Consider the following 16,387-nt stretch of genomic DNA (forward strand, 5'->3'; position numbering starts at 1 on the left):
GGCCGAAAGACTTTTATCACCGAAACAATACGGCCGAAATGTTGTGATGACGCAAACAGCAGACACCGCGACCTGCACGTGCTTGTCTGAAGCAACATTACATATCTGCGGTGTGGACGTATTTAAATATATCTAAGAGTGACCCACGGACAGCGATTTTCAAAACACAGACATCCCAAGTCTTCCGGAAGTTCCGGGAGTCTCCCGCGTATTGATACCGGCTCCCTAATGCCCGCAAATTAGTTTAAATCTCCCGGAATCGCGAGCGAGCATGAGCGCGCATACGTAGCGCGCGCGGCAGAGAGAGGGAGCGAGAGACCTTTGCGTGTGTGTGCAGAGCAGCCGTCATTTCTCAGAGGTTTACCTGAGCTGTTTATGGTTTTTGCAACTCACGTCCATGAGCATATAACTGCAGATATTATTTTGGGCTATGGCAGTATTGACCTAAATGCACTTTGTTTTTATGAGAGAACATTTCATTTTTAAACCTTTCTCCAGGCCAGTAGGCTTTTACATTATTATTTAATGTACACATGAGTGGGGTCAAGTTAAACATTTAATTTTATACTTTGCAAATGCTAAATAAATATTTGCATAAAATTTTAATGGATTTATTCTTTGAAACTTTAATATTAATTTATGCAATTGCAATGCCTTGATTTTAGTAAACTTAGTACACAGTCATAGCCATAAATGCAATGGTACTAACAATAATTGGCATAATTTCTTTCGGTGTTTCGGTTTTCGGCCTTGGTTTCCTCTTTTTCGGTTTTCGGTTTCGGCCAAGAATTTTCATTTCGGTGCATCCCTAACACTAATCACTAACTTTCACCAATAATTTATATGGTACTAGGGCTGAAACGATTAGTCGACAATAAAAAATTGTCGACAAAATATCCTGTTGTCGAGTAGTCGTTTGATCTCACGTGACCTAATGTAAGGGCCTGCAATATCGCGATTTGACCGCTACGGCGCTGTAGCGCTAGAGTGTATTGCAGCCGTTACAAATGCTATTGCGGTAGATGAAAACAGCGCGAATTATGACGGAGTGCAAACGAATCCGAACTAGCAAGGTGTGTGAAAGTTTCACAAAACTTCAAACCAAGAATGCTGTCGTGTGCAATACATGCAAGGCGGAACTTGCTTTTCACGGGACAACAACTAATAATATTAACAATAATAATATATTTACAGTAATGTGATGATTTATTTTTGCATAGAATAAAGCTTGATCGAGCTTAGGAGTCAGGGCTGTTTTTATTATTGTAACACTATTAGGTATTAGAGTCTTATCACTTGCCTGTATTTTGTTCCATATTCATGAAGACTTACAAAAGGAGATGTTATGAAGAATATCATGTCAGTTACTTTTTCATACTGTAAATTAAAAGGTGAATGAGAATGTCTCTGTCAGCTCAATTGTCATGTCAATTTTTATTTGATTTTATTCTTATAATAATTGTTTGCAGATTAAGTTTGTCTGTAATGCAGCTGATTAATTTTTGTTTATTTTTTTCTATTGAAAGAGAACAGAATATTTAAACAATGCTTAGAGAGCATTTGTGTGATTTGAGTTGGACAGAAATCTGAAAACTTAAAGAGAATGACCTGTTTAGTTGGCTCAAAGTTCATTAAAACAACCATTTCAAAAGCTGAAGTGATTTTCTTTTTTATATTATAGTTAGAATATGTATAACTCAGTGTTTTAACTAATTGAAAAAGCTGAATAATCGTTCCAAACTTACTGATTAGTCTGTGAAATAATCGATGATTAGTCGATTAATCGTTCTAATAATCGTTAGATTAACCGATTATCAAAATAATCGTTTGTTGCAGCCCTATATGGTACCAAATGTTTTTCAGCATTACAGGCCAATTCACCAATCAGGATAACCAAATTTCCTTATAAATTGTATCTAATGCATTGAATCCATAAGTCTTATTAAGCGTGTTTAAGTTGGCTTGAGGCATGGTGACTATGCATCTGTCTCTATGCATCTGAGGTCACATGTGCTCAAAAGTGACTGAGTACAATATGACAGGGTGTCCTAAATGCAGGACATGTCCCCAGGCTCACAGATATGCAGCACCGTAATGAGGTCGTCTGCTAATTATGAAATCCACATGAGGAGAGCAAACCCACACCATAAAAACACAGAAAAAGCACCTTTGACTAGCAATTAGCAATAGCATTAAAAAAAGAGAAACTAGATCAGTGATTCCCAAACATTACCAGGGGAGACACTTGTGATTAACTGTATTTTTAATATTTAGGTGATGCATATACTGTGTATGTATATATATAAACATGTGGCCACATATACATTATGTATATACAGTAAATAAAACAAAATAACAGATTCTGAATCTAAACGTATTTCTAAAGATTCAGAAAAGACTAGGAAACACTGAAACACTTAAATCTTGAGACAGTAGCTATTAAATTATAGGGTGCTGCTGTCTGTCCATTACGGCTGAATGTTTCAGACTGTTTCAGTGTTTTATAGAGTGAAAATGTAGCCTAATAAGCCAATTGCACGTTGAAAACAAGAGGCTTCCAGAATAGTTTATCCCTTTTTCATGTAGATTACAGACAATCAGTCTGCATTAGAATTCTAAATGAAGGAAAGATTTGGGAGAAAGGGACTTCAGGCCAGCATAAAACCATCCTTGAGCACAGCACAACAAGGCCAGATTTAAACAAAGTGAATCTCAAATCCATCCCAGCTTAATGTTTAGGATGATTCCCCCAAAAATGAGTAAACACGTTGTTCTTTTTTTTTGAGCATCCTGACAAGACCAACACACCAACTTTGAGTCGACACCGTCAATGGCAGATGTTAGAGTGTTTAGAAAACCTTTATGAGAACCATTATTTTTGCAATAGTATATCCATCCGTTAAATTATATCCATCTGCTAAATTATATCCATCTGCTTAATATAATTATAATTACTGAAAACATCATTAAAGTAGCCAAAGTATTTAAAAAAACAAACACGCCACAGAAACTTCAATATTGACAATGACAAGCATTAATATTCAGCTTTGACACTGAAGTTCTACATAGATTTAGTCATCATGTCTAGCAGTGCAGGGGAGGTCATAGTTATTTTCTCTACCATGTGGTGATATCACGGCTCTCATCCTACACAGTGATTATTACAGATGTTTCCATGGCAGATCTGCCCTACTTCTGGAGCCAACTCATACTGGCTGCGTGCATCTAAATCGGCACCGAGACAAAGCCCTGAGATCATTCTTGACTGAAACAAGCGTGTTTGGACTCTTGCACCAGTACCACTTGGGGCATTTAAATGAAGTCACAAGTTTTCGCAAAAGCCAAAATTCACAACCCAACAGAACAGAACAGAATGTATGAACAGCCAGTGACTCTGTGCTTGACCTTGATTTGAGCCCTGAGCGGAGGCGTATTTACTGCACTAATGATAAAGAGATCAATTTAAGCAGGGAGTTGTGATCAATACGAGCATGACCACGGTCAGACTGACGGCAGGACGGCCCGTCTTCCTGGGGCACTGAGCCAGGCAACTGTCAGCTCCCTTTAGACAGCAGTGGGACAGGAAGTACCGTGAGATAATAACCAAGATGGGCATTGCATGAAAATATAGGGCAGGATGGTACGCCTCCAGCTGGGAGCTCACACTGAAAAAGACATGATATACCACTGGATAAATACATCATAGCCCTAGGCATCAATTATGATGACAAATCAGGGGAGAAAAAACCCCCATAGATTTACATTGAAGGAGGGAGCACAAAATGTATCCAGCAACCACAAAATCATAGAGACTTGGGGGTGGGCTGTTCTGACCACCTAGCAACACCCTAGCAACCACCCAGAACACCCTAAACTAAAAGGCCTGTTCATACCACGTTCACACCAAGGACGATAGCAATAAAGATATAGTTCTAACAATTGTTCTCAATATTAAAGAACAGCTGAGTTCACACTTCACACAACAGCTATAACGATAATGGCACAGAGAAACTGTATCGTTGGAATCACTTTCAGAACGATTTTATCCAGCTGACGAATGATAAAAACATTGACAGCCAATCAGAATTCAGCCTGCTGTAACGACCTTTCGCATTTAAAGTGACAGACAATCACGTGCTTAAAATAAACAACGATATCGTCTGCTGCTGTGGACGCTAATATAGTTATCTTTATAGTTAGCAACCATATAGAACACCCTACAACTGCATCTGAACTTGTAAAAAACGTAGTGCTATTCTAGTATTATTAATTTATCATTATTATCGTTTAATATTTAACATTATTTATACATTGTGCGTTGTAATTGCACCCATCACCTTGGCACTGCTAGCATTATGCTCTACCAGATGAGACACAGGAACTCTACTGACATTGAGAGTCTGGATACGGACCACCAACATCTAGTAAATAATGCTCATTAGTGCCACTAAATTTAAGTGCCATTCAATTTGTATTTGTAAATGTATTGCATGGGTTTCTTTTAAACTTAATTGTAAAAGAACTGCCTTCCATTGAAATCCCCTGCATAATGCATGAAGAGTAAAGTGCTACTTTTTTTGACTGAGCTGCCTTGTGGGTGATTATAGCTGCTAAGTTGTAGGTAGTTATTTACACTAAAATATGTATGACCATATCAGAAATCCCATGGAAGAAAAAAGACGAAGTGCATCTGCCGTGAGTCGTGACTGTTTTGACAATCACTATTGTAACTAAAACCTTCTCCACAACCTTGAAAACCCTACATTTACCAAATGTAACCTGCAAATTTGATCTTAGATGATAAGATTGTGGCTAAAATCTTTCAATGCTTTACCTACACTAAGACTAGTATAACATTAAGACTAATTTCAACTGGAGAATTTGAACATAACAAGTGAGAAATCCAAGTCAACTTAATTTCTACTCACATTTGTCTTTGCAAAGATAAAATCACTAAATACATGCCAAAAAGGCCTCTTCATTTACTTGCACAAGCAGACATTACCATCCAAAAGTTTGCGATTAGTAAGATTTTAAAGAAATGAATACTTTTATTCAGCAATGATGCATTCAATTAATCAAAAGTGACAGTAATAACTTTTACATTGCTATAAAACATTACTATTTTTACTATTTTTAAATGAATGCTGTTCTTTTAAACTTTATATTCATCAAAGAATGTTTAAATGTTTCACCAAATTAGCATATTGGAATGATTTCGGAAGGATCAAGACTGGATAAATGGCTGCTGAAAATTCAGCTTTGCCATTTTTATTTTAACATACATTTAATAAAAATAAAAATAAAAATAAACATATATATATATTTGACCAAACAAATGCAGCCTTGTTGAGCATAAGAGACTTCTTTCAAAAACATTTAAAAAATCTTACTGACTGACGGAGTATAATTGTTCTCACCTTTTTTTTCCCATCATTCCAATGCAGGCATCCTTAACAGGCACTAAACTCTTGGTCTAGATTCAAATTGTATGTTGTTGGCCATATAATTCCTATGTTGTCTAACATGTTAAATAAAAAAAAAGTTTGGCTCAATGTGAAGGATCAGCTTGAGGCACCAATAAATATACATGTGATTTGGAGTGTTTGGATGCAAAAGAGAAAACTCGACTATTTCACATTACTCATCATCTTATAATCTCTACCCGTAAGCCACTGCACACATTGGCCTACATACATTTAAGAGACATTGAAGCGTGACCCATTTCTAGAGGCTTTTACAAAACGTTGCTCGCTCAGGATAACTTCTTAAAAATCAAAGAGGCAGACAAAAAACAGCCCTAGCTTTCCCTCGCTAAAGCATTAAAATCTCTGTATTTGTTGGTCATTGGCGAAACTGGAGCTGATGTTCAAAGATCCTAAGTTTTTGTCTGACTAAAGCGATGCATAAGGACATGGGTCATGACTTCGGGCTGATTTTGTAATGAGCTTGCTAGAAAAAGTCTGACTGCAAAAACCAGCCGTGAACTACAACAGCCGATCAATAATACGTTTCCCCCCTCACAAAACAGATTTAGGCTAGTCAGCCAAGCCACCCATGGTTTGTTCGAAAGTAAGCTGTGCCATATATATTTCGTACCTTCTACGCTGTCAGAACACGAGGTTCCAATGCCGGTATCGCCACTGTCCGAGGCAGCGCTGTGACGTCGCCCGCGGCTGCTAATGCCAGTGGCGGAAGAGGAAGCTTGCCATGCTGAGTCGCAGCCTGGGACCCATCCAGGAGAGGACGTGCTCGAACCTAGGAAACAAACAGAACAGGGTTACCATGGAAGAGGAGGAGACAAACAGAAGGATGTCATGTCCAACAAACACATGATTTCAAACTGTTCCACCATTTAACTGTCTATTCACAATGAAAGACTTTTAGTTAAGTCAAGTGAGCATTCAATAACGACAAGGAAGTGGATCGCCATTACAAACACCATTACTTCAGTGAAAATGAGCTAAATGTGATCATGGATAGGGTTAGGAGAACTGACAGAAAAACTGACAATGCGAGCTTTTGTTTTCCAACGATATATATATTGCGATATGAAAACAGTTTCACCATATGAATAGCTCTATTTGGAAAGAATGAATCATTCTAGAATGATTGGGGTGATTTTGTAGCCTGTAGGGGAGTGAATCTGCATAGAATAAACGAATTACATCATAAATACAATATTTTTTCAGCCAAGTCTAAACTGTTAGGTACAAAAATTGAATAATCAAATGCAAAATGACACTGCATAATCTTCACTGTATAAATTAAATAAAGCCTAATTAATATTTGTTAAAGCTACAAAAGTGATTTTCTCACTTAGAGCTAATGCACAGATCCAATATAATGATACGCGTCCATTTTCTTTCTCAATTGTTTACATTCACATGAGCCATAAGCCACTGCGTTTACGAGGATACTTTCCGAGACGGGCAGTTTGACATAATTTTGGGTGTATGTGTCCGTTCAAGCAAAGAGAACGGAATTCGGTGTTCGCATTATGACTGTGATGAAACAGCGCAAGAGTTCCGAATTGGGTTCTCTTTCCTTAAAATCTCAAAACATGCGTCTACTTGCATTAAATGGTTTAAAATTGCTTGAATGTTTAAACTGACACTCCATCATGACTCTATGATGGTTAAACTTTGCAATTAATCCGGAAATCATGTGCCTGGTCCGAAACGGATCACGTATATCAACTACGATCCCTATACTTGACATCACACATCCTGCGATTTGACTATCGTGGATGCGCACATCACGAAATCAATGCGATATTCAATAAACGATTCAATGTGCAGCCCTAGTTAGGAATAAAGAACCAGTGCTCATTTAGAATCAGTTCTATTTACTCAAAAATGTAGCAAAAAGAATTGACACAGAACAGTTTTGTTGTCTTCAAATTATTAATTCTATTAGAAATATTTATTGTTTTGTTCATTTGATATGTACACTATCACTCAAAAGTTTGGTGTCAGCAAGTTTTCTTTTAATAAATTAATACTTTTATTCAGCAAGCCAAGTACACATTAAATTGATCAAAAGTGACAGTAAATATATTTATAATGTTACAAATGATTTATACTTCAAATAAATGCTGTTTTTTTACTTTCTACTCATTAAAGAATCCTAAAGAAAAAAAAAATTATAACAGTTGCAACAAAAATATTAAGCTGTTTTCTTGAGTAGCAAATCAGCATATTAGAATGATTTCTGAAGGATCATGTGACACTGAAGACTGGAGTAATGATGCTGGAGATTCAGCTGTGACATCACAGGAATAAATTACATTTTAAAATATATTCAAATAGAAAACAGTTCTTTTAAATATTTATACTATTTCACAATATTAGAGTTTTACCACCTTTTTTTCCCAAATAAATGCAGCGATGGTGAGCATAAAATACTTCTAAAAATAAAATAAAAAACATAAAATCTTACCGACCCCAAACTTTTGAACAGTTTTTATCTGGGCCAAAAGTACTAAACCACTAAAACAAGGTGAAGTTCAGTGAACCAAATGGTCAGTCTTGCGCTAGAGGACTTGTCCCCAATATCTGCTAGCCTAATCTATTCTGAAGTGTAGGCTAATCCGTTTAGACACCACCATTTAGGCTGTCCTCCGTAACGCCTGCCAGGAAAAAAATGGAATATGAAATCTCTTTTGCCAACATCTCTGAACAAACATGCTGATTTGCTTCCAAAGAGAACAAAAATGACTGATTCATAGTACAACATTTTTATGAAAAATTATTATGGAGTAGATTACTACATTATTAAAAACTGTAAAGAAAAAAACACAACACCATCCTTTTCATCACAGGTAGGCCTACTATCAGCAAAATCAACAACTCCTGACACATGCAGTTTTATTGTGCCATACATCTTAGAAAAATCACAAACTTGGAGCAATTTTCCTGATATAGCAGCTAAGAAAGAAAAACAAAACATACTTCAGATGCTTTATGAATCTTAAACCTAAGTGTTCAAGGCCAACAGGAGGCCAAGACCCAGCTGAAATCACCAGAACCAAAAATAGGTCTCCATAATTCCTGGGTGGAAAAACCTCAAGTTCATAACCAGTTCATATGAAAGTGATCCACATTAGCCATCGTGACTGAGTATCAGATGAGTAAATATCCCGGGTAAACATAGGGCTTGTTGTTGACGGGGCACCAGCCGTTCTTCAAGACCACCAACAGTTATGCAACATGATATGAATTATTAAACATACTGGCAGAGAGACTAGTTAGAATCTGTTGCATCACTGTTCAATATTTAGACAACTTTAAACACACAAAGTGTAAAAGCACAAACTAGCGTACTAAATATCCTAACACTGAATGTGTATTTTACTTTCACCACTGAGCAATTTGCATAAGACACATGAAAGCAATTTCAATATTTGAGTGGGAAAAAAATGTATTAAGTAAATTAATGCAATAATTTAAAACATTGACAGTTTATAACAGTAAAAAAACACAAATCTGTTTTATTTAGGCCTAAATCTAACATTAAAAGTAGCTACAAGCATAAAACTATGTAAAATGTAATACTTTACTTTAGAATAACAACAAAATAAACTATTAGATAGTGTTTTATATCAATTATTTTTATTTTAAGGAAAAACATTTCTTCACAACATTTCACTATTAACTATAACTTTTAACTATGACTTTTGCCTAAAAAAACTCCTAATTACTGCGTATTAGTAAGGAAGATATTGGGTAGGATTAAAGGGATGTAGAATATGGTCATGTAGAATAAGATATTAATATGTGCTTTATAAGTACTAGCCTAATAAACAGCCAATATCCTAGTAATATGCATGCTAATACGCAACTAACGTTACTAAATAGTGAGAATTAGACCCTAAACTAAAGTGTTACCATACAAATATAGCCTATACACACACAAGCTCAAATAAAGGACATGTGTGCAACGGCACTGCATATATTAAAGAGACCCCTCTGTTAGGGACCCTTGTGTGTCCATATCTGTCCCTTGACCCAAACAAAGACCGCCTGAAGGTGACACGAGTGATGGTCAACATCACAACGCTCATAACGGAACATCACATATCTAATACATCACAGCCTGAGCGCGCGGAACAACAATACACGAGCCGTTACACGCGCCAGTGTGAAGATCAAACATGGCTGTTCTTATTAACATAATATCTGGCTTACAGTGTCATTACACGAGCGGTAGGCTCTTACCTATCTTGTAAGTGTCGAATCCGTCCTCAAAATCGTTTCTGGCCCACATTGCGTTCGGTTTCACACCGATAGATCCAACAACGAGCCGTGACAAAATGCGCGAGCCCACCAAGAACAGGAGGGAGGGAGGAGGTATTTAAGTGAAACCGCATTCCATAGTCCCGAAAGACTGGAAGAACCTGGCTACGTATATAATCTAAAATCAACGCGTTTATATGTCGCTACAATAGTTCCGAAAGGGTATGCGTATGTCGCAGATTTGAGCCGTAGTTCAGCTATAAACTGGCATTCTCTTTCTGACTCGCTGGCAGCTGCATCGCGAGGATGTGATCTCACTGGCTCAGCTCCTCCAGAGACCCGCGCGCGCACAAACGCAATCACAGTTCCAGCGACACTGGCTCCTCCCACCGCATTCAGAGCAGTGTAGAAAGAGCCCGGGGCTAGTTGTCACACACAGGTCTTAGCTCTTAAATGAGCATGAATGTCTCTGAAGTAAGGCTGAAAATTAATTAATTGCTATTTTATCAACACGTCACGACTCATAAAACATAACAAAAAAAATATTTTTATTTTATTTTACACTAAATGGCCATCCTGGGAAAAACAAACTATATTTTGAGATAAATAAAAGCAAAAGGAAAAGCATTTGTGTCAAACATTTTTGTTAAAGCATTATTTCACAACCATTTTTAATACAAAAAAAGAGTTACAACTTATTTTAAGGTGTCGGTGTTAATTATACATTTATGTACTGAGTAATAATAATTAACTAGGCTACATGTACTTACTATGAGTAAGGGTTAGGTTTAGTTGCATAATTTATAGTTATTATGTAACATGTAACAAGGACACTGTAAAATAGAATTTTACCACAAGAAACTCTCTTTCTCCACATAGGGAAATTAGTTAATATACTAATATATATATATATATATATAATAACTTTATTTATTTATTTATTGCAGTTTCCTGAATTGTTTTAGGCCTACAGTTTAAATTTGACTTAAAATTCTACAAAAGGCTTTTAAAGGCAGCTTTTTAAGACTTTAGGTATGCTATTATATGTTAAACTGACTTAAAAAGAAATAGTACCGGAGTAAACAGAGACAACAAGCCGCTCTCCAATGAATGGGGATGATATAAATGTAAGCATATACAATATTAATGTTATTTCAAAAGTCTATTTTCATAAATTAATACTCTCAAACAGATCTCTTAAGTATTACGGTTTTTTTATATATATATATATAGTAAAATGCTCTCTGTATACTAGTGTTTTGTTAGGCAGGTCTTGAGTGGATAAAATGAATTGTGGTTTAAATCAACAAATACACTCAGCCTCATTCAGATGGCACATTCTTTCACAGAGAAACACAGCAGGCCTATTTATATTTAAGGGTGTTTGAGGCTGTTTCCACTCCACACCTGTTTGACAGACTAGGGTAATTGTCCAAGCTGCCCAAATGGGGCATTCCTTTGTAGCCTTCATGTCTATTTGCCCTGCTCATTACACAGAGAACTTCAGTTTACAAGAGTCTCTTGCACAATACACAAATGTACAAAACATAAGGATTGATGATAATTTTTCACAACATCTGTATTGCATAACACATGGCATAACATCTACAATTATCAGGACGATTACTGCGGAAACAACTGCAATATTTACGTCACAGTACCTCAACACCATGATATGCAATAACTATAATTTGAGAGAAAGTCAAAAAACGTACGCATAACATTTCTTCACAACGTATCAAACTGCACACGACAGACAGGGAAGCCAGTCGTCTGCCTGATTGGGTCTAGTATCAACAGATAGAAAACTTGAGGCGAGAGGAAACCAGACTGTATAATAAGTGTATTATGCTGGTTCAATTGCCCATAATATCACAATTAAGAACATGCATTCAACTGCAATTACCCCATTCTGACAAGACTAACAATTCTAATAGGTTTCAAATACAACAAATTATAGCTTGACTGACCCCCCCTAAAAAAAAAAGTTTCTTTTAGGTGCAAATCCTTGTTTTATACGTTTTTATTGTATCTATATAATATATAATAAGCCTGTGATAATATATAAAAGATAAAACGATAAAGCTCAAATGAATTTCAGAAAGCTTTGTCCAAACATACAAGCACAATGCGGTTGCATAATCTCCTGTTCTCAGGGTCTATTCATCAGATTTATTATGCAGTTCCATGTCGCTAATTTGACAAAGCAGTTCTGTCAGCACAGAAAAGAGCCGGACCTGACCTGTACTTCATATAAAATTTATGTAACGTTTCTCAAAGGAATAGTTCACCTCAAAAAGACAACGTATTTATTTATTTACCCACCCTCTCTTTATTTTGTGGAGGACAAAATTCTGAAGAATTGTGCTAGTTACTCCTTTCCATGCAATTACAATGAATGGGAACTGTAGCTTCTAAGAGTCTATAAATACAATAAAATAAATAAACTGATTGAAAAAGTCAAATTCTGATAATCTTCCACTCTAGTTCAGAGAGTCATAACCAAATCATTCAGACTGGCTTTGTGAACTGAATCAACCAATTCATTGAAAAGGGCCAACTCAATTCACTTTTTCGAAGTTTGAAAGCTTAAGGCCTAATTCATTGCATCTGTATGGAAAACAAAAACCAGTAGTATTCCTCCAAAGAAAGAAAGTTTTAAAAAAAAGCCTCTGCTACATGTTAAGTCTTGCTAGACGGCCACCTGTGTATATGGAAACGGTATTGAGGAAGTGAACAAAGACACCGAGCAGACATTCCTGCAGACTATACAGAGCCGTGGTACTGGATGACACTGAGGCCTGTCTCCAAAACAACTGAAGCTCTGAGCCACAGTTCTGGCCCACTCACTCCACACACACAGAGCAGCTACACTTCACAACACAAAGAGCGCTCACACTCCACTGAACAGCTGAGGTCTGTTATACTCCCAACATGCAGTGAACATATCTCTGCTAAGGCAAGCATCGCTTTTACAATTGCTCATTAAACTTCAGCGCATGAATGACAGTGCAACTTATTGAGAAGAGATGTGCTATTATTTACCCAAGTGATCTAACTCATGATTTTTGCCAGGTGGATAATAAAATGGTTTGGATTGGATCGAAGGCACGACCTGAGCATTCTAGAGACCAAATATCATCGAGATTTGAGGGTGGACTCTTTTTACTTTGGCCAGTAAGTAATCTGGCAACCACATAACAACACACTAACATACTCAAAACACCATACAACACTTTAGCAACCACCTATCAACACCCTAACAACCACCTAGAAAAACCTAGAATTGTGGGATCATTATGCAACCAGTGTACAACCACGCATAACACCTTAGCATCCGCATAGCAACACCCTGACAATGCCAAGAAAACACTTGCATTGTGAGTTCTTTTAACCTTGGCCATTACTCAAACACCTTAGAAGAACTTAGCAAACACATTAGAAATTAGGCCTAGCATTAGAAAAATCAAGATCTTTACGTAACCAGAATGCTTACCAGTGTTGTGGGCAACGCATTACAAGTAACGTGAGTAATCAGATTACCTTAAGTAACTAGTAAAGTACTGCATTACTTTTAAATTTACAATAAAATATCTCAGTTACTTTTTCAAATAAGTAACGCAAGTTACTTTGTTTTGCCATTTATTGACAGACAGCTCTCCTGTCCCTCATGTTGAGAGAAATCTAACTAAGTGCAGAGAAATCGTGAGTTGTGTGCATTGTGTGAACATGATGCTTATTGACTGTTATGGAAGGGCCCTTTGTGAAGGGGTCCATTTGTTCCCTTTAGTTCGGAACACCCCTACAAATGGAAGAAACCCCTTCCTGAAGAGCCATTCAAGGGTGCAAAAATGCCCGCCTGAAATTTGCCCATAGTGTTGAATAGTGATGGGGACGAGAACGCCTATGCCGAGTCCGAGTCAAGACCGAGTCTTTGAAGGGTCGAGTCCGAGTCGAGACCGAGTCCGTTGGTTTTCAAATTCAGTCGAGTCCGAGTCAAGACTGAGTCTTTGAGGAAGCAAGTCCGAGTCGAGACCGAGTCTTTAGGAGTCGAGACCAAGACCATAAAAACATGTCAGTTTTCATATTCATGATTTAATATCACCCCAGTTAATAATCAACAGTTAGGCCTACAGACTAAGCTGTCCGAGACCGGACTCGAGTACTACATCACTAGTGTTGAACTCTCTTCACATGTCCTATTCTTCTGAGATCCAGAATGGCAGCACAGCTAAGAGTTTTTTTAGAGCTTCGCCCTCTACTGTACAGGTGTGAATTTGCATTTCTTTCAGTCTGAGGCTTATTCGTTTCACTTTTGTGTGAAAGAGCCTTTACATTTACCAAAAAAATCAAAATTTTGTGTGTTTTTTATTATTTATTTATCAAAAAACAAGCAAGCAAGGCCAGCCCACATAAAAAAGTAGCCTAATGCAAAAGTAATGTAACGGATTACTTTCCACAAAAAAGTTACTTTCCACGTGATTAGTTACTTTATTAGGGAGTAAAGCAATATTGTAATGCATAGCAACACCTTAGCGATCACTCACAACAGTGACTTTTGCAAGGAAATGCACAATTAACATTTATTCAGAAATATATATATTATTTTGTAGATAAGCGGTACATTTTAGAAGCATTTGTGGAAAATATACTGCATGTGAAACAAAACAATATTGCAGAATCATTTGGCACCGATAAAAATCAACACTGGCACAGAGTGAGATAACATTTCTACTATATTTTCCATAAACACCAGCCTCATTTATCTAACCAGCGATCGTGTTTTTACAGAAAAAAGGTCTTTGACCCTCTTGGAGATGAATGAACCCTGTTGCTACCCGACCCAAACAACACATTTCCTCTCAGAGGACTGAGAGATCTGTACACCGTGCCACCAATGTTCACAACTTCACTCCTGTATTTTGCCACCAGATCGGGGGCTGGTTTGGGAAAGAACCACCACATGAATAATTCCCTGAGGTTTGGAGCGTGTGGGACGTACAAACCAGGGCATCAAGAATCAGTGTTTTTGTGAATTTTATCGAACTAGTGCAGACTGCACCCAACCCCCACTTCCTGTCTCGCTGCCAGGAAACCAGTGGCTGCATTATAACACAGTGGACCTGCACACGCATATACTATCCATTATAACATTACCAGCCTGCAGCCAAGCCAAAGCACTGGCCAATTTTTAATATAAAATATATTACACTTAAAATATATAAGCTTGACTTCCTGCTTAAAATACCTGGACGCTGTTAACAAAAGTCTTTGCTTCTTAAAAATACACAAATGAACCGCAATTGAATATAAAATAAGGATCAATCACATTCAGTATAACATGACTCTTGCATTCTCATTCTTATGACATGATCTTTATCTCCAAAAGCAAAGCATGAAAGGTCAACAGCATTCATTAATAAGAGTCTCAAAGCCCATTTTCAAATTTAAATCAGTTCAAGTGTCGACATAAATAGCAATGCCCCACATTACTCGGCCTGGAAAGGAGAAAATTACAAGAAGTTCCAATAAAAAGAAAAATATAGTTGTACAAATGCAAAACTTACAGTTGTTGGTCGACATGGGAAATGCACATTATGCAGAAGTAGCGGGAGGAAGTGGTGTTTGCTAAGCATACGTTACCTCGTGGAGAACCACAGCCAATGAGAACACGTGAAACATCACAGACTCTTTTGAATAGGTGTGACAAAAGGTCTTGCTTTCAAGTGTCACTAAAATTCACAGTTATTTGGATCTTGGGTTTTGATGCTTCCACACATGAATTGTGGTAAAACAAAAATAAAACATTGGCAAAAGAGTCTTTGTTGGATGCCCATTAGCTCCTGTTTGAACTGCAAAGGTCAGGACTTCTGACTTTGTAGCTTTCCAGAGCCACAGTAGTGGGACTCTTGTTAAACACATCACAGCAGGAGACGTCCGGTCTCAACAGTCATGCTAGACACCATAGTCAAAGATCAATACCAGTCTAGGTCAGAGGGACCTTTATGAAGTGTTTGTGGAACAACAGCAGACTTCGATTTGCTTGAATCGCCACTCAGCTCTTGGCAACCAACAGCAGTTCATAGTGACTACATATGACAAGCTCTAAAAAGTTTTTATGGACTAATTTTATGAGCTTCCGAGAGTCCAAGGTCTTTGAAAGTTTGGGGGAAAATAACTGCATACAGGTTTCGAACAACATAACTAATAACAGAACTTTCATCTGTGAATATTTCCGTTAACGCTGTTGAGACACCCAGAAGGATGTTGCACATTTCACAAACTTTCTAACATGTGTGCGTCACTGTTTCTTGATCAGCAATTTTCTTTCCAGTAAACAGGCGATGGCTGACCGTACAGAGGATGTGTTGCCCAACTTTACACACATTTAATGTGCCTGTCATGTCAAAAACATGCTATTTATCAGAAAAATAGTACAAACTAGCTTTTTCTAAAGCAGAATAGAGCTTGCTCCATAACTCCCATAATCCTGCCATTCCCAGTAGTGATTGATGTTTTTTCCCCTGCAGCGTTCCAGGTGAAGAGCTGCACAAACAACATTCATATTACACCTCTGGGTTTATGCAATCTAGCTACACCCCAACTGTCAGAGCAACATGTTTAGTTCTGTCCCGTTCATGTGATCATGT

At 37.3% G+C, this 16,387-nt stretch overlaps 1 protein-coding gene across 2 annotated transcripts in view; it reads right to left on the reverse strand.

The window, feature by feature from the left end:
• cep85l (centrosomal protein 85L) overlaps positions 1-15,391 on the reverse strand; it is a 66,058-nt gene extending 50,667 nt beyond the window's left edge. The window contains exons 1-2 of one of the 2 annotated variants that reach the window (XM_084433026.1): positions 15,305-15,391; positions 6,100-6,258 (exon numbers count right to left, since the gene is read on the reverse strand). In XM_084433026.1, the coding sequence (XP_084289152.1) occupies positions 6,100-6,258; positions 15,305-15,320 (175 nt within the window). In that variant the 5' untranslated portion in view covers positions 15,321-15,391. Of the gene's footprint in view, positions 1-6,099; positions 6,259-9,719; positions 10,079-15,304 lie in introns of those variants that run through there. The other variant, XM_084433025.1, reaches the window with a different exon arrangement.
• Between the last annotated feature and the right edge of the window lie 996 nt (positions 15,392-16,387).

The sequence above is a fragment of the Rutilus rutilus genome, assembly GCF_951802725.1.
Source record: "Rutilus rutilus genome assembly, chromosome: 15".
NCBI lineage: Eukaryota > Metazoa > Chordata > Actinopteri > Cypriniformes > Leuciscidae > Rutilus > Rutilus rutilus.